Below are 24,777 nucleotides of genomic sequence, written 5' to 3'. Positions count from 1 at the left end.
ATGTTCGATCTTGAAAGAACATCATCAGATTCTACCAAATCACACTATACTTAAATATACTGTATTTTGAAACCTATAAACATGTATGTTTTAGATAAGTTACATAACTCAAGTTTTTAAGGTTCAATTGTATGGAACCCTCACCAGGATTACCTGATTTGAGAACTGGAAAAACTCCAGAGAAAAGCAGCTCGATTAGTTCTGGGTGATTTCCGACAAAAGAGTAGCATTACAAAAATTTTGCAAGGTTTGTGCTGGAAAGACTTGGGAGAAAGGAGATGACCTGCTCAACTAAGCAATATGTTAGAGAAATTGATTCTCATAGGGAATCTGAAATATTTGTCCCGAATTAGTAAATTTAGTTTCGGTATGATGGCGGACTGTTCAACCAAACCAGCCTCCGTTCTCAGAGATTGACTCATAATACTCAGATAATGGAGCTTCAATATGCTGATGACAATGCAACACCTGCCCATACACCTGAGAAGCTTCAAACATCCATCAACTGTTTTAAGGAAGCTTATGAACGATTTGGTCTGACCATCAACACCCATAAGACCAAAGTACTTGTGCAGCCGGCACCATAGCAGGAACACCTCTTGAACAAGTAGACCAACTCACCTACCATGGTAGTATTCTACCTACACACTGCAACTCAGAAAAGGATGTGGAAAATAGAATACGCTCTGCCCATGCAGCTTGCGGCCGCCTCTCCCACAGAGTTTTCTTGAATAAGGATCTCAAATTATATACTAAAGTAATGGTGTACCGAGCTTTAGTCATAACAGCATTACTATATGGATGTGAAACCTGGACACTTTATCATCGTGACATAAAGAAACTGGAACGCTTCCATCAGCAGAAACTGAGATCCATCATGAACATCAAATAGGATGACTACATAAGTAATGTGGCCGTTCTTGACAAGGTGCATATGAACAGCATATAAGCCTTCATCATCACTCATCGACTTAGATGGGTTGGTCACATCCAGTGTATGAATGATAGCAGACTGCCTAAACAACTTCTCTATGGTGAGATTGGTCATGGCAAAAGGCTTCAAGGTGCTCTTTTGAAACGTTATAAAGATCAGCTTAAGAAGACTATGAATAGCACCAACATAAACCAACAGCTGGGCAACAACTGCACAAAACCATATTCTCTGGTGCAAAACTACTGCAGAAGGCGTCTCACTTCTTGAGCAGGCACGTCGCAGACAAGAAATTGAAACACATGAAAAGCGAAAACTACGTCAGATCCAACCACGTCCTCCACCCACCATTAGATGTGACTTGTGTAGCCGTATGTTTCATGCAAAGATTGGCTTAATCAGTCATCAGCAACATCTCCACAGAGCCAACAGACTTTAGGAGGAACTTCAGGAGAAAAACGTATTCTCGGAAATGAGTAGCGGCCGACGACGATAAAACCAATACCTTTATTGGACATCATACATTTTCCAACTAACTCATTCCTATTGCCAGCGTTCCGCCCTAATGTGTCAATTTGGTCTCATCAGTTGGTAACTAGCACACCTGTGTAGGCTACTTAGAGCCACCAGCAGTGCCAATGCACTGCTTGCTAGGCTGCCAGATGTTACAGACATTGTTTCCCATAGGGTGCCTGAAATATTTGTCCCAAATGAGTAAATTGATAATACCAATATACATATATTTGTATTAAGCAGTATATTTGGAACTGTCAGTGGAGAGACAGCATGGAATGACAGTAGTAGACAAGTGAGCTTGAGTGGAGATTTTAAAAGTAGGAAAGATCATAATATGAAGATAAAGCTGGAATCCAAGAGTAAAAATTAGACTAAGGGATTGGAGTAATTTATGAAAGGAAATGATCAATTAATTACGATTTTAAGAAAAGGTTAGGCAAAGAATTGATTCTTCCACTTGGGAAACAGCCCTAAATACAGATCATTGATTCATTGATTGATTGAAAATCATTTTGAAATAAATATCTTGTAAATTAATGTTTACATTAGATCTCAGTAAAACTAAAATAAAATCTGTAATGTTCAAGCAGTCTATGATCCTCTCATGGCTTAAACAGCAAATTTTAAACAATCACTGCTCTTGTCACTTATTCTAAATCTTTTTAATTCCAGGTGTGACAACGGCCGATGTATCTCTGTCCGCTGGCGCTGTGATGGGGAAAAGGATTGTGAACAGGGTGAAGATGAACTTAACTGCAAAGAGGTCAAACCTCGCACATGTGGGCCTGATGAATTCTCTTGCAATCCTGGGAACTGTATCCTGGTGAGTTAAATATTTATTCAGTATATTTGTGTCCTTTATTTTGGATTGGTTATACCAGTACTTCCTTTTATTTGATCTAAGTCTCATTTTTCAGAATGGCAGAAGAGAAATAAAATTAAACTGTGGATTTGATAACAAAATTAATATTGATGATAACACGACACAGGCATAAGTGCTTTATGTCTATACACAGACCAAAATCTCATCCAGAATTATCAAACACTTGCTATAAACATGCATATGTAGGTAATATTAGTGCCTCGTCTTTAATATTGGATGTACTCTGTTGCAGAGTTGCACAGGATATTATTGATTTTTTTCGTGGTAGCATGTCAGCGCATAAAAGGCATAAGAATCATTCTGCAAATAAGTTGTTAATGATTTCAGCAATCAAAGCCCTAATATCAGGTAGTGTTGGAGATGAACAATCTTTGATTCTGCATCTTCTAGTTGGAGGTGTTACCCATTGTTTCCTGGTGAAGTAAGTAAAAAATTTTAGTATAAAAAAATAGCGAAACGTTCTCTATAGGCTCAGTCACCATGTTAAGATATGAATTTAAAATTGGTCCGTTTTTTAATATTATCTATCAGAATGGTACTTGAAGGTCCTAGGTCTAAGTTACTCATGTCAGTCCATTTGTCAGCTGTTTCATTCTTAATAATAATAATGTTATTTGCTTTACGTCCCACTAATGTCTTGTTCTTTGATGCATCTGAGTTGCTCTTGCATTGAGAAGACTCACTACTTGAGTTTCAGTCTTTGGACTCTTCAAATGAAAAATCACTTTCATTTACATCCATGGAGTTCAAAATTGAAGCAATCATTTGCTCACTGCCTCTATTCTTACTAAACTTGTCACAAAAATATAACTCTATAAATAGCAAAACGCTGGTCTCGAAACTTGTGATGCACACTTTACTGAACACATTAGCCTCTCGCTGCTTGTAAAAAACAACATAGCAGGCAGATAATACAACTCTGTTTGAGGATTCCCCTTTCAGCCAGATCTAAGAGTGTCATTTACTGCCATCTGTTAAGCTTTTTGAGTATTGCACACACCGGTAACACTGAACCATTTATACTCCGCACAGCCTTATTTCTAAATTGAAGTTTCGCAAAACAAATGAGCATCACCTTTCCTCTGTTGCCACAGCTGATGCAATACGACCACGGTTAACAGCCCTTGTAAAATGTAATACCGTACTCAGGAAAAACTACACTTACTAAAAACGTCTGACACTAATTAGAGAATATTTTATTAAGAATAATAATAATAATAATAATAATAATAATAATAATAATCGTATGGCCTCAGCTACTGTTTGCAGACATTTCGATTTGACGCCATCTGGCTGTCTGCTCGTCAATTTCGACGTTCCGGTTTACTCTGTCTGCCATCTAGCGGACCTAGAGTAAACCAGATCTCTCTTGGGCGTCTATGGCTGAGATTTAATTAATTCTGTCGGGTAAATACCAAATGTATCACCAGAGATCTTTTACATGCCGACATCATACGACATGGAGTGTCGAATGGACTTTTTTCCGCCCTTCAAAAATCCGACTACCTCTGCCGGGTTTGAACCCGCTATCTTGGGACCCAGAGGCCGACACTCTACCACGGATCCACAGAGGCAGCTTTATTAAGAATAAAAGAGAATGAGGAAATACCACATTACTCATCGCTAATGGCTGGCACAGGAAGAAGGTTATGGCCTACAAAGGGAACACTCCACTGATCTCAGAGTCACTGGTACCCTTCACTGTCACTATCACCAGCTTTCGATGAAGTTCTCCACTACATCTTCATTTTCTCACGCCTCACGTATTAATCCTTGTGTACTGCGCACAACTTTCCTCCAGTCATCGACACTGACATTTGCCACAGCTTCGGCTAACAGATTTTCCACCTCAGGTACAGTAAACCACTTATTTTTGGCTGTAACATAACCCTTAATCTGAGCCCAAATTTTCTCTATTGCATTGAAATGGCAATGATAAGGCGGAAGTCGAATAACTTCATGTACATGACGTCTTGTAATTTCGTCCACGACATACACTGGCAATTGTGGCTTGTTTTCTTTCACAAGCTGCAACAGTTTACCTTTCTTCATGTCGTCCCTCACAGGAATGTTGTTGTGCCTTCTTAACCACTCAGCAAAAATTGACTTTTTTTTCTGCCATTGTCGGAGCTTTGTCCTGAATTACGGAATGGTAGGGGGCGTTGTCCATTATTATCGTACAATTTTCAGACAGGTTATTCATTAACGTGTATTCAAACCAGTTCTGAAAATTAACACTATTCATCTCCTCGTGGTAATCGCCAGTCTTCCTACACCTCACTACATATAAACAGTTAGGTACAAATCTGTTCGCGGCACCAGCATGTAGTACAATAATTCCCCTCCTCCCTACCAATGGTCACTGTCATTGTACCTGCCACAGAATCATCTGTCCAGCCTTTTCCTACGGTATAGTTTGAATGATATAGATGTTGATTCCCATAGGGAATATGAAATATTTGTCCTGAATGAGCAAATTTATAATACCAATATAAATGGTCCGTTATTGGACATTATAAATTTTCCAGCTAGCTCATTCTTGGTTGCCAGCGTTTCGCCCTCGTGTGCTAGGGGGGGCTCGTCAGTTGGTACCTAGCACACCTACCAATACGCTGGCTAGTGCATACCGTGGAGGCCACTGCGTAGGCTAACTGGAGCCACCGGCAGTGCCAATGCACTAAGAGACTTTGTCTCATCACTAAAAATTGATGCCTGCTTGGCCATCAGATGATATAGATGTTGATTCCCATAGGGAATATGAAATATTTGTCCTGAATGAGCAAATTTATAATACCAATATAAATGGTCCGTTATTGGACATTATAAATTTTCCAGCTAGCTCATTCTTGGTTGCCAGCGTTTCGCCCTCGTGTGCTAGGGGGGGCTCGTCAGTTGGTACCTAGCACACCTACCAATACGCTGGCTAGTGCATACCGTGGAGGCCACTGCGTAGGCTAACTGGAGCCACCGGCAGTGCCAATGCACTAAGAGACTTTGTCTCATCACTAAAAATTGATGCCTGCTTGGCCATCAGATGATATAGATGTTGATTCCCATAGGGAATATGAAATATTTGTCCTGAATGAGCAAATTTCATCTAACCACACTGTTAAATCAAAATTTTCCTTCATAACGTCCATTAAAACCCGGCAGCGCCCCATCACAGTCTCACTTCTCTCCATTAATACTCGCCGGCCATTTAATGTCTTGTAATGGAATCCCAGTTCCTTTACCACAACATTCAGTGAAGTCCTGTTTCCCTTAAATAGTTCGCTTTCCCTGAGAGACTCGCGTAGTTTTGCAAGAGTAGGGTGATCTTTCCTACGGTGGTAGTCATAAATATAAATGCTTACAATATTGTGATTTTTTATTCCACCTTTTCAATACAATACAAATTTCAATATGGGTCTAAACATGAGATTAGTCATAAATATGCCGACGAATGGTATCTTTCTGGAAACTGTCCAAATTCATCACTGGTTTGGCCCAATTCCTTTTCTTAACCAGCGTTTCAAACTTAGAGGATCCAGGAGATTGTTCCTCAGCATGGTATTTCTCCTTTCCAACTGCCACTACTGTACTTTGGTAGTGTCGGCAATTCTCTGTATGATTCGTGCTAAAGGAAGCGATGTAGCACTGTTCTCCTTTTCTTTCTCAAAGTACTTCCGCATGTTGGACACAATTTCACGGGCCTGGATTCTCAAGGATGTGCCTTGTCCCACACCTCTCGATTTCTTGCCACTTGTCTTTTCCGAGCTGCACTGAGACATGGTAAACACGACGAACTAAGTAAACTAATGCATGGATGTAAATAAAACTACAGCTATTTTATACTCTGAATAATTAAACCTATATTGTACTAACTTATGCTAAGCTAAACTGTACTGTACTTTAGTAGAGAGATAAATACTAATATGAAAAGCACACTAATTACTGAAGGAAAATGCAAAAGATAGTGAACCGTACCGAATACCATACACGCTGAGCGAGACATGTTAACCACGTGGTGAATGTAAACATTAGAGTTGGCAACTAGGTTTCGAGATCATACTCTGCCGATATAAATCTATATGAATGGCAGCTTGGGATTGGTTGGATGTCTATGCTTCAGCGCATAACCACCAGACAGAGCCAAAATCTGTCGAAACGTCAATTTAGAAGTAGAGCCGTGCGGACTATAATATATTAAATTCTGTATTTAACGTTAAGAATTTCATATTTAGGTTCCGTATTGAAACAAGATTTACATCAAAGAAAGGACAATAATTTCCACCTTTTCAATACTATATATTGTGTGAAAGTTTTACATTACAGTTAAAACATCACAACTTTTATACATTCGGTACCGGTTTCGACAAATTCCCTGTCATCATCAGCCGAGAATAATTAAACAAAGACAAGTATAGATCATGATTCTTATGGTGTGATTACAATGGTGGATTAAAAATATACATTATATGATTAAAATAGTATATATGTATATATACACAAATAAAAGGTAAGTAAAATGGGAATGGTCATTATTCTATGAGGTGTACACCTTAATATTTCTAATTAAACGGTTAATTTGTTAAAAGAAATATTGTTCTTGTAATATATAATTAGGGCCTATAGTGAAATTTGATTGTAGGCTTAATTCTATAATATTTTACTTTTTGACCAGTCAATTCATTGAAGTTATGTAGCCATGTTTGACACGTTAAAAAAAGTAAACAAACATTTAGTCGAATGGTGTTCCACATAAAATATGTACAATAAAATTCGATTGGAGCTTCAACTTGGACTTAAGAATGGAAGAATTATATTAATGTTCCATGCAAGCAGAAATAAATGAGTTAATTTTTTCACTATGTATTGATGTTGATAGTTAGAATGTCCGTTGAACAGTTCGATATGTCGATTTGTATTCTGGAATGGTTTACATTATTTTGAGAAATAGTAACTGAGGTTCTTGCTAAGGTGGTACTTGAAGATCTTGTGTTGTAAGTTGTGAATACATGAATGATTTGGAAAGATGTATCGGATACATCCACTACCAACTTGGCACCTGAGGTTCCGACTTGGATCAGGATCTTTCCAAATCATTCATATATTCACAACTTACAACACAAGATCTTCAAGTACCACCTTAGCAAGAACCTCAGTTACTATTTCTCAAAATAATGTAAACCATTCCAGAATACAAATCGACATATCGAACTGTTCAACGGACATTCTAACTATCAACATCAATACATAGTGAAAAAATTAACTCATTTATTTCTGCTTGCATGGAACATTAATATAATTCTTCCATTCTTAAGTCCAAGTTGAAGCTCCAATCGAATTTTATTGTACATATTTTATGTGGAACACCATTCGACTAAATGTTTGTTTACTTTTTTTAACGTGTCAAACATGGCTACATAACTTCAATGAATTGACTGGTCAAAAAGTAAAATATTATAGAATTAAGCCTACAATCAAATTTCACTATAGGCCCTAATTATATATTACAAGAACAATATTTCTTTTAACAAATTAACCGTTTAATTAGAAATATTAAGGTGTACACCTCATAGAATAATGACCATTCCCATTTTACTTACCTTTTATTTGTGTATATATACATATATACTATTTTAATCATATAATGTATATTTTTAATCCACCATTGTAATCACACCATAAGAATCATGATCTATACTTGTCTTTGTTTAATTATTCTCGGCTGATGATGACAGGGAATCTGTCGAAACCGGTACCGAATGTATAAAAGTTGTGATGTTTTAACTGTAATGTAAAACTTTCACACAATATATAGTATTGAAAAGGTGGAAATTATTGTCCTTTCTTTGATGTATATATATTAAATTCTGCTCTCTAAGATCTAATAGTTCTATGTTCTGCTAACAAATGTTACGGTTTTTGGAGACCCCAAGGTGTTAGAAATTTTATCCTATGCGATTTCCTTCTCATGTCAACAAATCCACCAGCGTAAGACTAATATATTTGAGCACCTTCATATACCATCAGACCGAGGCAAGTTCAAACCTGCCGACTTGAAAGCTGGCCTTCTGCCATCTGAGCTACGCAGCAAGCAAGCTTGTAGTCTTTGTTATGGGACTGTAAACATGGGTTTCCTGTTTTATGTGGCATCCAAGTCACAGGGACATTAACTGTTTACTTAAAAAATCCTGTGTGTATTGGCTGGATTAAAACCACATCTGCCTTCGTGATAAGTTGGCAGTGATGTCACTCAGCTGTCACACACTCACACCAATTCAACCTATTAATAAAAAAAGTTAGTTTGTCGGTGTGATAAATGGTACTGAGGGAGAAAGAAGTGGAGTTGCAGAATGAATTATTCGCACATAACCTTTAGTCACATGGCTGAACTTTTTCTTTTCTTTAAAACCTTTCTATAGGCAGAGATAGGTAGGCGTTTGCGATAACATGCAGAATTCTTTAAAAAAATGCAAAATTCTCAAAAGAATAACCTTGATTTCCACCAAAAAATGAAACTAAAACTGCAGGTCCTTACCTGTAGGTCATTCCATATTGAGAAAGCAGTATTCCTCTTATAACAACAAGGTTGCCACATCAAACACTCTGCTCAGCAACATCACAAGAAAACGGCAGCACATATACTGGTGAAAATCAGTATTCAATTTCAAGATAAAAGTAGGAAGAAACAACTGCTAATTATTTTTAGGAACTCAAGGGAACTGGGGGCTTAGAGGGGGGGCCGATTTTGGTTTTCACAGCTTAACGAGAAAACTGTGTCAGATAAATTGGTGAAACACAGTACTTAATTTCAAGGTAAAAGGGGAAGGAACTAAGCTGTGAATTCTTCATCATCATCCATCATCTTCATCATCATTTTCCTGCTCCAGTTTCCCGGGTGTGGTGTACAAGTACTCGCTACTTCTTCCTGTCAAAGTATAGTTTCTGTTCCTCAATGTCCTCCCACTTGCCAATACTCTGGCTGACCTCCGATTTCACTCTGTCTATCCATCAATTCCTTGGCCTCTCTACTGGCCTCTCACTTTTTATTTCTCTTCAAAGTAATTCCTTGCTGTTCTCGTTCTGTCCATCCTCATATGTCCAAACCATTGTAGCCTGCATCTTCCTTAACCCTAGAATCATAAACTTTCGTCTCTCAGACTACGCACCCCTGTAGTTTCCGCGGTAATTTCTAGATGCTAATGAACTGTGCTTTCCCTCTCCATCTATTCTTCCCCGTCTATCAACAATCAGTACTGACCTTGGTTTCAAGCATAAAGGTCCAGTTGTTTGTTCACTGCGATATGACCGTCGTCTGAGAGACGAAAGTTTATGATTTGTGATAGTATTCGTGATTTGTACATAGCTGTAAATAGTGTGAATATCTGGTTTATTACAGCAATGTTTTTGTACGTAATACGTAAGCTTAATAGGATACTGAAATGGAAAAATCCAGCGCACGATAATGAATTGATAACGGCAGTGTTTTCTGAATTAGACAGAGAACCACTCTCTTCAGGAGACATTAGTGGTAATGTATTTCGTGAATGAAATTACCCGGCCAATACATGCACCAAACAGAAATATTATGACCGACAAGTGGTTCATCTCAATTCGTCTGGCTGATTCTCTGCATTGCGAACATAACCTGACAATCATTGGAGCAATGAGAAAAGACAAGCCACAGATACCACCAGAGATGAAAACAGTCAAGGGAAGAAAGCTTGGGTCCTCCATGTTTTGTTATGATGGTATAAAAACAATGGTATCCTATAAAGGAAAACCAAACAAGAATGTAATCCTCCTTTCTACACGCCATGAAGTAGGAACGGTAGCAGCCAGTCGGAAAAAGATACGGCAGAAGACTACAATGGGACTAAAGGTGCCGTGGACACTTTCGATGAAATGTCAACATTGATGTCCTCTTCAAGAAAAACGAGATGGCCAATGTGTATCTTTTATAGTATGATTAATACATCACTTGCCAATGGATACATTATTTATGTGCGTAAGATGGTTCAAAAAGGCCAAAAGCCACGTTCAAGGTGAGAGTTTTCAAAGGATATATCCAAAATGCTAATGGCTCCGAAGCTGCAAGAGAGACTTCAGACACCAACTTTGAGGAGCAGCCTGAAGAGGACCATTGCTGAAATTCTTGGAAAAGATGGCATTCCTGAAGAACCTCAATCAGGTACTGCTGAAGGAAGAAAAGTTTGTGCGTTTTATCCATCAAAGAAAAGAAGAATAACCCGATTCCTTTGTAAGACATGCCGAAGCACATTGAATGTGCCTATTGAAGAAAAACTGACCAGAGTGTATTGTCATCACTACGTGTAGTAGTTTTAAGTTTAATATTCCACCTGTTCAAACACATTTTAAAGAGGATGCCTCCGTGTCTGACTTGCGGTGTGGTCTGGTCTTTGGACACTGAGGTAGTCCTGGAGAGGCAAGGAACGTTGCTCCTTATATAGCGCTGGCTGACGTCACAGACGAGCATGCCAGGCGCAGTGCAGTCACCTCGTAGTCTCTGGAAACATCGGTGATGTGGTGGGCTGCGGAGCTTGTAGGCGCGCGGAGGACACACACAACACATTGTTCTGATGAATTTAATTTTTGTAGACTGTATTTTACTATTAGTCTTGTTATGTACATATTTTTGAGTCCCTAGCTGAAAATTGGGATGGTCAGTTTTCCTTTTATCAACCCAGACAAGATTTCCAACTTGAAAATAAACTTGAGAAGTTTTCTGAATCTGTTAAGTATTTCTTGGCTTTTGAAATGATACTTCCAAGATATTTGAAGTTAGAAACAGATTGTAATAGAGTTCCCTCCAGGAAGAGGTTTGAATCTGTGCCTTTCCCAGTGATAGTCATTTTAACAGTTCTTGTTTTACTGATGGTTTAGTCCATATTCTTTAAACTTGTCAGATTTAGTTTCTCCTGTACTTCTACTTCATTTCCTCCTCAGATCAGAAAATTATCTCCAAATATTAGAGTGTTTCTTTGATGAATTTTATGATCTGATCCTTGATGGTGATGATGATGATGATGAACAGGAGTGGTGACTCCTCTTTTGGTTTCAAAGCAGTCTGATCTTCCATCCCCTACTTGGACACAGCTAAAGCATTTTTGATGGAGCATCTTTATTTTATCAACCAGGAAGTTTGGCACACCTGTACCTTCTATGCATTCCCAGATTATACCCCTAGTAATACTATCTTAGGCCTTCTCAGTGTTCATAAAAGCCATCACTAAGTTCTTACCATATTCCCAGTGCTTCTTTGCTAGCATTATTTAGGTTTTTACAGCAACAAAGATGATCTCAGAAAAATCTGTTGCTTCATCAGTTTCTTGTAGTCACTCAGCTAAGACTTTTATCTGGATTCTTTTGAGAAAGATAAACAAGTACATTAAGCACAGTTTGATTTTGTTTCTTCCTAAGTACCTGTCCCTGATTATTTTTATGAACAGACTTAACCATAACACAAATAAGTCACTGTAGATAGAAACACGATATATTAAAACCATCAACTTCCCATATGTACGGGCTGTCAACAAAGGACAACGTGTACAATACACAAATGAAAAATTTAAAGTTATACATCTGAGAACTAATCGTGCATTAAGAGTAGGCTGATTGAAGGCAGACTGAAAAACAAAAATGTGCATTATAAAAGCATTCACAGGTTGTAGATATGAGACTGCACTATTCCCACTGAACCGTGTATTACAGATACAGTGAGGTCCAAAATCCTCTCCATTGGTAAACTGAACTGTTTCCAGAATTTGATGAAGAAGGCTAGCATAGTACCATGAGCTCCAAGCATTATTACCTCAATCTCATCAGGACAGTATTTCCTGTGTGTAACGTCTGCTATAGGTCCCAGCTCAGGGTTACGAGTAAAGACCTGAACATCATCTACGGCGGAGGAGGTGGACTTCAGTACGGTGGAGATGGTGGAAGGGGCAAACCTGTAGCGTCTGTACTCCAGAGGAATGGCTACAAAAGGTGTCTGACTCCATGTTAGGGGTGGCCTAATTCTGAACCTGGCAATAGGTATAAGATGCCTTTGGGTGTGGCAAGCCCATCGTAACAATAGCCCATGTGAATAGAGCAGATATGGTGCCTCGAAAAATGTTAGGGCGTCCTTTACCAAAGAAAGTGGAGAGGAACCATATTTGCCTGTACTCGGTTACAGCTGGATAAAGGGAAATGATGATGATGATGATGATGATGATGATGATGATGATGAGTAAAGTATGGGTGGATTATATTGGATGGGCAAAATAAAACTGGCCCATAAAATATTTATAAGACTGACGCAGAGTTGACACTTCCTAATGAACAGGAGAACTGCCTATCACAGGAAAGGCTGCAAACAATGATTTCAATATACCAATCGGTAGCTGTCACATATCTGTGCATGTGCATTTCCGACATGCTCTGTCCCAAGTACGTCGCTGTGTCATTACATGTGAGTGAGTGAGAGGAGCAGACATACAAGGGTCGAGTCATAAGTCATGGCAACTTTTTTTTTTCTCGCGAACAGGAGACAACACGGAAAATCTAAGATGTGCATTTGGAAATATAGGGCATGTACTTATGAATAGTGCCTGAAGACAAATTCTGACTTCAGGAGATTCTCGTAGTAAAGTGACAGAACACAGGCCATTGGTAAACATTGTTTTACTGTGGTATAGACAGCAAATACACAAGACTACGTACAAAGGACAGGTCTCTACTGGTTACAGACCTTCAAAATAATCATCCAAGGTTTCCACTGTGCATTGCCAGCGGTGGGGCAGGTACTGAATACCATTCACTGCATGTGTATTGCTAACGTGTGACACTTCTCTCCGAAATGCTGTTATGATGTCCTCTTTGTTAGCAAAACCATTGTCCACCTAATGCTTCCCGCAGCTCTGCATGGCATTGGCGTGCATTTCTGCCGCGGAGAACTACTATTTTGATATACGATCGTTGCTCCTGCTTGTTGACTTCCATTTTGTGACGCTCTTACTCACACACTAAACTTGGGGGCATGCTTAGACCCACATTGTTCTTTACATACACCATCTAGTGGCATCATACGCAAGTACATACCGTACGTTTCCAAATGCATATCTTAGCTTATCCGTGTTGTCCTCTGTTCGCGAGAAAAGAAACAGTTGCCATGACTTATGATTCGACCTACGTATTTAGTGACCAGCTGAATGCAATACTAAATGATGTTCAGGATTAAACAGTGTGTGTTCATTGTCGAGTGTTATGTAAAGCACGATTTGTGGAAAGCCTGAGCGGAACTGTTTGCGCAAGAGTTTAAGACTGGAAGTGTTTTGGCAAAACCTCCAACAAAGTCTGCAATGCAAAACTTAGGGCAAAATGGCATGAAATGTGCCCTGTAGGGAATGAAAACCTTAACTATCCAAAAAGATTTCGAACACCAGAAAACATTGCTTGAGTAAAGGAAAGCGTGGAATGAAGTGCGACAAAATCTTGACACTGTTTATCTGTGCAAGTGGGGATTAAGAGAACATCATGTTGAAACCATATCAAAAAGGATCTGTATTTGTAATCCTTACAAATTTACTCTTGTGCATGTGCTAAAGAATCCAGACAAATCTTCGCATGTTGAGTTCTGCTGGTGGTTTCTGAGCGAAGTGGAGTGAGGACTTTTGGATCCTCAGTATTTCAAATGAGGCTATTTCCAGCATCTTCTGTGATGTTCATTAGCAAGGGTCAATCCCGCGTCACTCCTCTTGTAAATATTTTCCGGGCCAGTTTGATATTGCCCACCCTGTACAGCTCAGTGGCCTAGATGAAGTTCAGATCTGATAGCTATAGTGCTATTAAAACAATGTGCGTGTTCTGACAGTTCGCAGCACGTGGCGCCGAACAAAGGAGTGGGAGCGCTGTGTTGCCACATGATCCGGCAGGAGTTACTACATCACAGTCAACAGCTCTCGTTCTGCGCTAGGCTCTGCGGAAAATAATATCCATTAACGGCGATCATGAAAGAGTTAGAAAAACATTAAATATCGTTGCTATTATTCCAAGATGGCTCAGCAGTAATTTTATCAGCTCAAATATCGTAAGACAAACTCCTCATTCCCCTTCCTCATAGGCTTTAATGAGTCGGGTTTTGCCCGGAGTTGATAACCTGTCCTGTGATGGTCCAATTACATCCACTCTCTCTCTTTCCCCTTCACCTTCTTCCCAAGGCTCCTTTTCTTTCTTTTCTTTTTCTTTCCCTATTCTAATTACTGTAGCTTGAGAAATTTTAAAGCTGCTGCTGTTCTTTCTACAACTTTGTTAACGTCTATCAGTGGGTCCCATTTTTCCCTTCAGCCTCAAAATATTCCCGTAAGGCACATACCATATCGCGAGCTTGACCACGAATAGCGATACCATGCCTCCCCATTACGCTTGCGTTTTTTCTAGGTGAATGAATTCTAGGTTGCCCTCGTTGTTTAGCGGCGCTCTGAACGGGTTGCAACATTTTGAGTTCAGTAAATGAGACGGTGTTAAAATTACACTATACTACACAATACTATAATTTACACTACACTAGAATGCCAGCCTCGATAACGATACACTTATTAACACGAACACAATAGCACTATAATATTTAGTTGATTTAAAAAACACACTATACAGACAATGATATCTCTCAAAGTAGACATTGTTAGCCCAGCCACATGTGCTACGGTATACTATATTGGCAACGTGGAACTCGGACCGACCGCCTCACGAAGCTTTCAGACAGCGGGGGTAGGAAAAGGGAGAGTGCATGCCGTGCTGGGATTGGCTGAAACGGGAGGCGTGTACTGGTTGCCATAGTAACTGCCACCTCCTACTACCACGCTGAGAGCTGTCAGAACACGCACATTGTTTTAATAGCACTATAGGGTCTATTTATGTACTCTTGCTTGGATGTCTGTTCACCTGGAACTGCCATTACATGATGTGGCATGGACCTCTTCGTGCATATTAGAACCTTTCCAATGAAGTTCATCAGTGACAAAGAACCTGATTAAAGAAAGAAATCGCACACGTTCTCTTCATATAAGCTTCTGGTATTTCACAGAGTAACAGATTATGTGCGACATGTACAAGAGCAACTCCCACGGAAAATGAATAACTCATGGGCAAGAAACCATCATCATTAATATTTACTAATTCTTCATTACCGCTCTGTCCTGTGTCACTTTTAGAGTCTACTAAGTCTAATTCATCCTCCCTCTCATTAAAACTTCTTTCTCTTCCACAGACTGTAAAAGAGATCAATACCCTTGCCTCATACTCTTCACAACTCATTTCAGTGATAAGCAATTGACTGAATGAAATTTAACATGATCACACAACTAACTCACTGGGTACACTCAACACTGCTGGTGTACCTCCGATGAACGGGACCGTTGGCGCGGGGTTCAACGAGACACTCTAATGCACCACTTGACAATAACCTTCTAAGAAAGGTTACTCTTCACTACAATGCCACTGACCCCAGACAAAAGGCAAGGTATCTAAGCCCAATCTAATGAAATAAATTTGCGCCAGGTCGTAAAAGACCCCGCACCACCACTCCTAGGTTAAAAATATGTTAATATTAAAAAAATTATTTCAACTCAGATGTACAGCAGCTGTTATATACGAGTCTGTTTTGAAGAAGAGAAGAAAATAACTTCTTTTAATTTGAGCAAAAAGGAAGTAATATGATATTGACATTCTTGCAAAACAGTTCTGTTTTCTTTGTTCTAGTTCTTTTGCAAGAACTCCTCTATCTTTGATCCTAAAAAGGTGAATAAAATGCAGTCCTTGTAACAGATGGCTTTGATTTGATATCTGAGCAAAGTCTTCTATATATGAAGAGCCCAGTGTAGGACTCAAAACAGTTGAATTGGACAGTCTGTGGAGAAAGGAACCAAGATATATTTTTCCAAGATTCATGAGTAACATAAACCTGAATTGTGAATGAAATACTGCACTGAACAAATTAATTGTTTTACCACTTGATATATACACTATTGCAATTTTTTGTGCACTTAAGAGAACCAATATACTTAATGAGGGATTAGAGAAATAACTACTAGAAGAAACTTAGTTCCTTTCTCTTGTCACTTCTGGAATTTAACATATTTCGGCTAACTTACTCATGAAAATCATGTATTTTTACCACAAAATTACTAGGTATTTATTGATCAAATAAGTGAAGATTAACACAAAGTAAATTAAATCACATGATAATTACCTGAATTGATATATTGACCTGTGTGACTGAGACCTGGGCAGTGACATGTAGGGAGGAGAGTAGAATTCAAGCCAGCGAAATGAAATACGGTACCTAAGAAGTATGATAGGAAGGACAAGGAAAAACAGATTGAGAAACAAAGATGTGAGAAAGGAGGTCGGAATGGAAAACCTAAATGGAAGACTCCCTGTGGGTGGGGAACGCAAAATGAAGAATACACCCATGGTATCCCTTGCCTGTTGTAAGGGGCAACTAAAAGGGGCGACCAACGGATGATGGATCTTGAACCATGAGATTACCTGTGATTAGTACCATCACGCAAAGTACACCATGGGTCAACTTTACTTGCGATTAGTACAACTATGTGACGAAAATCATGGGTCTGTGATTAGTATCATCGTGGGTGGATCACTATCGGTTTACAGTACCCATGATTAGTACCACTATGTGAGAAACACCACAGGCCTTGGCATTACCTTCGATTAGTACCACTATGCGAGGAATACCATGGGTCTGCATGACCCATGATTAGTACCATTATGTGAGAATCGCCACGGGTCTGAGCATTGCCTGTGATTAGTATCGCTATAGGAATGACACTGTGGGTTTGCATTGCCTATGATTAGTACTACTGTGTGAGGAACACCATGGGTCTGTGTTGCCTATGAGTGGTGCCATTATATGAGGAACACCTTGTAGCACATTTACTGTGATTAGTATCACTGTGTGATGAACATGATGTGAGTCTATGTTACTTGTGATTATTATTGCCTTAACTTATGATTTTGACTGATGATGGTCTCTAACAAGACCGAAACTAGTGTTGTCAAATATATGTAACTTTTTTTTTAAGTTTACAATAAATAGTATTGAATAGGTGGAAACCTTTTAGCTTTTGTTTTATATTATTTATATTACTTGTGATTAGTACCACTACGTGAGGAACACCATGGTTCTACTTTACCAGCGATTAGTACCATTATGGGGGGCCAGTGACCTGGATTTTGGACCCCTTTAGACAACAAGCATCGTTGATTTAGGATTTTGTTTTGGAAGCAGTCCCTTGTTCAGTTTTAAGTTCTTTTACGGGAAGGTGGGGCATAGCGGGACGGATCCATTGATAGTTTAAGTTCACAATCATTGTTCATCGTCATCTTTTTGAATTTTTTAAAATAATTTTTATTTTTTGAGTCCACCTTTTCAATACATTATGTTTTTTTATTGATTTACATAAATATTTTTACATTATTACATTATTCAAACCCACACAGCGACAGGCAGCAGGATTTTACATAATTTAATCACCATAAAGCAACATTCAGACAACGGATCACGCAATATCTTATGGAAACGTTTCTTCTTCTTAAGGCGTCGTCTCCATACGGAGGTAGATGATCCACATGGCCAGCTCCGATCTTGACGTTGCAGCCATGCCATGTGGATTTATTGGAATATCTATCAGGATCTTTAATGCAGTGGTTTCCCGTTGCCTTCTGCATCCTAATGCCGTTGACCAAACTGGTTCCTCCGCCTTTGGGAACAATTTCTTGTCCCCAGGACAATAGAGTGCCCTTACCCATACCTGCTCATCCACTCTCAAAGAGACTGTTGGCACTTGGCATAGGGGATCACCTTATACCGGGAAATAATCGGTCCCTTCATTCGTTAGCCGCCTGCATATAAAATATTATTCTTATATGCAATCTTTGCCCCCTCTCTACCGCGGGGAGGTGAATGTCAGGATTTCACCATCATTGAAACAAGGACCAAATGGCATTTCCTTGTTCCTCTGGTTCTTTAGAGAGGATGGAAATGATACCAAATTTTATTCCCAAGGTGACACTCAGGTCCATGAAGATTCCAGTGAGAGCGCGCACATTGGATATTACAGACTAAATAACCTAATCCAACCAATGTCATCACAAGTTTTTTAAAGCACATCATTATATTTTTATCAAATGTATAATATTTGTTAACTCACCCTTTTTAGACAGAGCAGTTGTATATCAAGCTAAATGTTTTTACGTATGGTACATGTTAACACAATTCACTAGTCATTATTATCCACATCATTTGGATGTTTCTGCAGAACACATTTTCTTGTGAGGCACAACTGGTGGGATTTCAGCAGGACATATCAGATCAGTTGGATTCAGGAAGTCAGTTAGATTGCATAGCCATAGATCTTTCCAAAGCCTTTGATAGAGTGGAACATGGAATATTATTAAAGAAATTGGAGGGAATAGGATTGGACGTAAGGGTTTCACGTTGGATAAAAGCATTTCTAAATTCAAGGGTTCAGAAAGTCAAAGTAGGAAATAATGTATCTCAGGAAGAGAAAGTTTGGAAGGGAATTGCACAGGGTAGTATAATCGGTCCGTTACTTTTCTTAATATACGCAAATGATTTAGGGAACAATATAACATCAAAAATAAGATTGTATGCAGATGACATAATTGTTTAAGAGAAATAAACAACATTGAGGATTGTTCAGAATTACAAAGGAACCTTGAAAGTATCCAACAATGGGTTGAAGAAAATAATATGAAGGTTAATGGAGGCAAATCAACTGTTACAACTTTTACAAACAGGAGCTTTAAAACTGAATTTGAATATACTTTGGATGAGGTAGTTATCCCAAAAGATGGCAAGTGCAAATACTTAGGTGTGAGATTTGAAAGTAATTTGCACTGGAAGGGTCATATTGATGACGTTGTTGGAAAAGCATACAGATCATTACATGTCATAATGAGGCTACTTAAAGGATGCAACAAAGAATTAAAAGAAAAAAGTTACTTGAGTATGGTTCGTCCATTATTGGAATATGCAAACAGTGTTTGGGATCCTCACCAAGAATACCTAATAAAAGAAATAGATAGTGTGCAGAGGAAAGCAGCAAGATTTGTAACAGGGGATTTCAGGAGAAAGAGTAGTGTATCAGAAATGTTAAAGGAACTTGGGTGGGAAACTTTAAGTAAGAGAAGGGAGAAAACTAGACTTACAGGATTATATAGAGCCTATACAGGAGAAGAAGCATGGGGAGATATCCGTGAGAGGCTTCAGTTGGAAAATAATTATATCGGCAGGACTGACCACAAATATAAAATTAGAAGGAATTTTAGCAGAAGCGATTGGGGTAAATTTTCATTCATTGGGAAGGGTGTGAAGGAGTGGAACAGTTTACCAGGGGTAGTGTTTGATCCTTTTCCAAAATCTGTACAGATATTCAAGAAGAGAATAAACAGCAACAGAGAAAATAAATGAAGTGTTAGAGGGCATTCGACCGGTGCAGGTTATTGTAAATAAAAAAATGTGTGTGAATAAATTAATTCCATCCCCTGGTCTAAGGAGTTTGGACAGCCAAAGTAGGGGACTGCCTGTAGGGGTGAAGTACAGTGGGGACTGCGAGGGCCCTGGGACCGCTATGGTAGCTGTGAAGGCCCTTCAGGAACTCTGAAAAGTGGTGGCAAAAGGGGCTCTGGTTAAGACGCAGCAGGTTGTTATGCTACTTAGGATCCAGAACGGGTAAAAAAAAAAAAAAAGTAAATAAATAAATGCAATGTAAATATTAATGTTATACCAGTTTTATAGTATCATTTGAAGCAATTCCACATACTGTATATCAGTTGACTATATTTGTAAGTAGTACAGGAGATATTATAATTAGAATTTTGTAAACAATATAAATTTATTAAGGATGAGCTGTGTGTTTAATAGAAAACATTGTTAGCGTAAATTGTATAATATTGTATTATAGGAAAAATTTTCTTCTCTTGTTAATTTAATATTTAGTGCTTGACAATAATGTATTTTAGTGTACCATTTGCCACCGAGGTAGACACCTCATTTGCAAATAAAGAGATTTTGATTTTTGATTTTGATACACACAAAAATATTTTTAGTTAAAACAATTTGTCAGTATTTTAAGTATTTTATTATTAAGCAGAATCCAGGATCCTAACTATTTTGACCTTAAGGAGTAGGAACAGTGGCTGAAGATGCCTAAAATACAGGTAAAATGTGTCCCACTTATGATATAACAATAATGTAAAAATATTTATGTAAATCAATAAAAAATTGAAAAGTTGGACAAAAAATAAAAATTCTTTTAGAAAGGTATACGTTGCTCAATACGGACCCAACATTGAGATTTATAACTTGTAATATTTTTGAATTCTAGTCAGTGGATGGAATTTGGAATTTTAATTGTCATTACATTTTACTCATCTTTTACCATTAGGGGCTGATGACCTAGATGTTAGGCCCCTTTAGAGAACAATCATCATCATCACCACCTGAATGAGAGAATTGATAGCAGTAAACTAAGATGGTTTGGACATGTAAAGAGGATGGAGGAGGAAAGAATACCAAAACACATGATAGAGATGAAGTTCGAGGCAAAGACAGCGAGAGGGAGACCTGGAACAAGGTGGATCAGTTCAATAAAGGGAGTGCAGGAAGATGAAACCAGGACTGGAACGAAATGATGGGAGAGAAAACTTGGGGAAAGGTGGAGGGTGATGAATCACTCAAATGGAAAAGAAATTGCACTATAGGAAAAAATGTAAATATTGTTACAATGTTAAGTGATTTTCAAAAGAAAAGTCTTTTGTTGCATAAACATGATCAGGTTGCTTCACAACATGACTAAATCATCACTACTTGCAATTGGCCCGTTTAGTATTTCCACATTTTCTCCTTGAATCTATTTCATCAATTTTTGAATATGTTTGATTTTATTTTTATTTATCTTCACTTTTCCTCATTTATAAACCTTGATAGGAAATACTAGTATCATACCTTATTTTTTATCAGGTTACAGCAACGATTAATGCAACCATTTATAAAAGGATAGGCAGTTGCTATTCCAGGTTTTGTTGAGTCATACACGTAGTGTTTAGACAGTGAAATGCAGAAGCTTTGCTTCTCATTGTGAGGTACGTTCCAGGGTGCTGTTTCTCTAGACAGCACATTTTTCTTGTAAGAACAAATGTCATAACCAGTCTTGGTTGCCACCTTGTGGTGGAGAAAGGAACTAGGTCACTGACATAATTCCTTTCTCCTCATGATGATAAAAGTTGATATGAGCTTTTTCCCTTTAGAATGTGATGCACGTAGTTCATTTCAACACAAGAATTAATAATAATTCCTGAAAAATACAAAAAGTGCATAAACTGACTTAGTTCTGTTCTCCACTGACTGACTCAATTTAAACACATGTTTGACCAAATTCTTCCATAGTAATTGAGATGTATTCACATTTCATTCTATAAGTACTAGAGATTCAGCAGGATTTCATTGTTCTCCAATTGATACAGAACAACTCCAATTTCCGTACTAATAATTGTTGTTAATCCCACTAACTACTTTGAAAGTTTCTGGACATACTGAAGAACCAGAAAGTTTGTCCTACACAAACTCTTTTACATACCAGAATATTTGCCAACCTAAGGGTAGGAAAAACCACAGGATGAGCCAGGATCAAACCTACAAACTTGGGTCGTCTGAGCAACTCAGCCTTCTTGTCATCATGTCCTCCTATCTCTCTAGATCACTATTTATCATTGGCTTATTCCTTCTCATTATTCATACTTCCCATTCAAATCCTTTACTCCTGAGTTTTTCCTCTGTTCCTAGTCTTTACATTCTATATTCATCTTTATCATTTTGTCTCTTTTCATATATTTTTCTAGCTTTCTTTCTATCCTACGCTTCCCACGCCAATAATGAAGCTCTGTCAAGATAGTGTCGATTGATGACCTTTTTAAGAGCACACTGTCTTGGGGTAGCAAGCTTGCCTCTTACCCAGCCAGTTTTGCCAACCAGCGTATTTTCTGATAAATTTGGTGGATTTTTAAATGGAACGGCAAACAAATTCTCTGTTTAGTGGACAGCAGATTTTGTGATGGATTTTCAAACTTCTATTAACGATTTTGGTAACGGTGTCATCTTTCATCGCCAGGAGAAAAATCAATATAGAACTTACTATGGTATAATAGTCTACTTAATCCCACTGTATTGAACTTACGCTGCATACTACCACTCATTTTCTAGTTCAGCTCTGGCCCACAGCCTCAGTCAGAATTTGTTCTGTACTCTTGATTAGCCGGGTAGTGTCGTGTTTGATATCGTGTTTCTTTTGACATCAGGTTCTTTTTGGTACGTCAATATGTCGAAAGAAAAGGTTAAAAAGTACAGTCAGATATTTTGTAAATATTGATTAAATAATTAAACTTTAAAAGATTAGTTGGTTGAGCTTCCCAGTAATCCCAACTACGGACGGTGCATCTATTGGCAGTGCGGTATAAATGCGAAATTGTTAGACATTATTTCTTTCTGCACTTATCAAAAACAATGAAAACAGTAATGGAAGTGAAAATAACTTTCAAAATAGATTTGAAAATTTCTGTATGTCCTTTGCTGCTGTGAACTTCTGGGATATACTGTATTTTCAAAAAGAATAGTACCATGTGGCTTCATATGAAACCACAGGATCTCAACCCAACACATTTGCTCCTGTTCTGAAACTGGTGAGTGAGTGCTGAGTTAATCTCGTCTATTAAAGCAGCTGGTATATGCTGTATTGCTTCAGTTTGAAATTTAGCAGAATTTAGTGGATTTCCTACTAAAATTTTGCAGAGAAAAGATTTATGGGTAGGCAACACTGTACCCAGCTAGCTCAGGGATTTTTACCTGTATCTGACAACTGGTTTGAGGTCCAGTCAGCCTACACAAGAACACTTGCTGAGATAGCAGCCCCAGTCTAGAGCGCCAAGAATAATAGCCAAGAGGAGTCATTCCACTGATGACGTGTCACATCATAATCTGCAGGCCTTTGGGCTGAACAACAGTCGCTAGGTTGGCCCATCATTGACTGATATTTATGTAATATCCTTTCAGTTGCTGCAGATTTTAAGAGATGCTGGAGTATTGGAAACATTTTTCACTGGAGTTTCTTATTAACTCTTTAATCACTGTCTTAGACTGCCTTGCTTTCTCCATAGTGTTCTAAAAATTCATGTACACAAACAAGAAATACAGACATAGATAGAAAATGAATTTTCTTAAAAACTAAAAGAGTCATAAAAAAATTACTCTGAAGAAGTCCAGTTTCATAAAATTGTCGGGAATATCTATTTTCAAATATGCTTCCTCAGTAAATTGTAATTTATATGGGATAGGAACAGAATTCACAAATTTGGGTCAATTTACAGTAGTGTGAAGTTCTGTACCCACCACCTGTTGCCGGTAAAACAATATTGAGAATACCACTGCAGTGTTCATCACAATTGATATTTTCATGATACGGTTCTCTGTCATTATCATCATTTTTCAAAGAACACGGAACACCACCTGATGAGGAAGCCATAGTGTAAACATACGGTGACTAGCACAATTCATTTGTCTCTAGTTCTGCCATGCAAGGAGGATAAATATGTAGATCAGTGCTATTGCCAGTGATGAGCAACAGATAGCATTTTGAGTTCATTTTTGGCTACAATTAAGGCAAAGCTGCACAAGCCCAAGTATGCATTTGGGCTGACACCATACAGCAATAATGGGGAGTCTGAGTACGTACTCAAGGCAGACAGCGAAGGAGTTAATGTGCCAAATGCTGATGACATGTCATTGTCACATTTGAACACCCTTAAATGCCACTGACCTTAGCCAGCACAAACCTGCTACTCTGGGAAGATTTTTTTTCAGGGGAGGAAAGAAAAGTAGTAGTAGTAGTAGTAGTAGTAGTAGTTCTTCTTGTTCTTTAAGGAGCCTTCCTGTCCCATAGTGTTTTGCACAAGTGGTGAAGGATAGAAATAAAGTGTACTTAATAAACAGAAAGTAAATAAAATTACGAAAAAATCAGAACATGTGCCTACAAATTCCCTATGATGACTTCAACAAGAAACTGGGTTTTCTGCATTGAGAGCTACAAAAATATTAAAATTCAAACCATACAAATGATGCTATGCTATGCAGTTGTTAAAGACTGTCAAAAAAAGAGGTATGTAGCTTTAAAAGTGGTAATGAATGCTGAGGACCCATTACATTACACCAGGGAAATAAAGAGACTAAGAAAGAGGTGCAGATTAGAAACAAATGGAGTGAGGAATAGTTGCAGAAGTAAGGAGAGATTGAAGGAACATACTAGGAAATTGAATGTGACAATAGTCAGCTAAGGATAACATGATGGCAAACATAATTGGCAGCCAT

At 38.3% G+C, this 24,777-nt stretch overlaps 1 protein-coding gene across 1 annotated transcript in view; it reads left to right on the top strand.

Moving 5' to 3' along the window:
- Lrp4 (LDL receptor related protein 4) overlaps positions 1–24,777 on the top strand; it is a 315,255-nt gene that overhangs the window by 183,427 nt on the left and 107,051 nt on the right. Inside the window, exon 6 of the mRNA XM_068229792.1 lies at positions 2,120–2,270. Coding sequence (XP_068085893.1) covers positions 2,120–2,270 — 151 coding nt within the window. The remainder of the gene's footprint in view (positions 1–2,119; positions 2,271–24,777) is intronic.

Source organism: Anabrus simplex, chromosome 12 (genome assembly GCF_040414725.1).
Source record: "Anabrus simplex isolate iqAnaSimp1 chromosome 12, ASM4041472v1, whole genome shotgun sequence".
NCBI lineage: Eukaryota > Metazoa > Arthropoda > Insecta > Orthoptera > Tettigoniidae > Anabrus > Anabrus simplex.
Note: the sequence above shows the minus strand (reverse complement) of the source record. Positions and strands in the feature narration are given on the sequence as shown.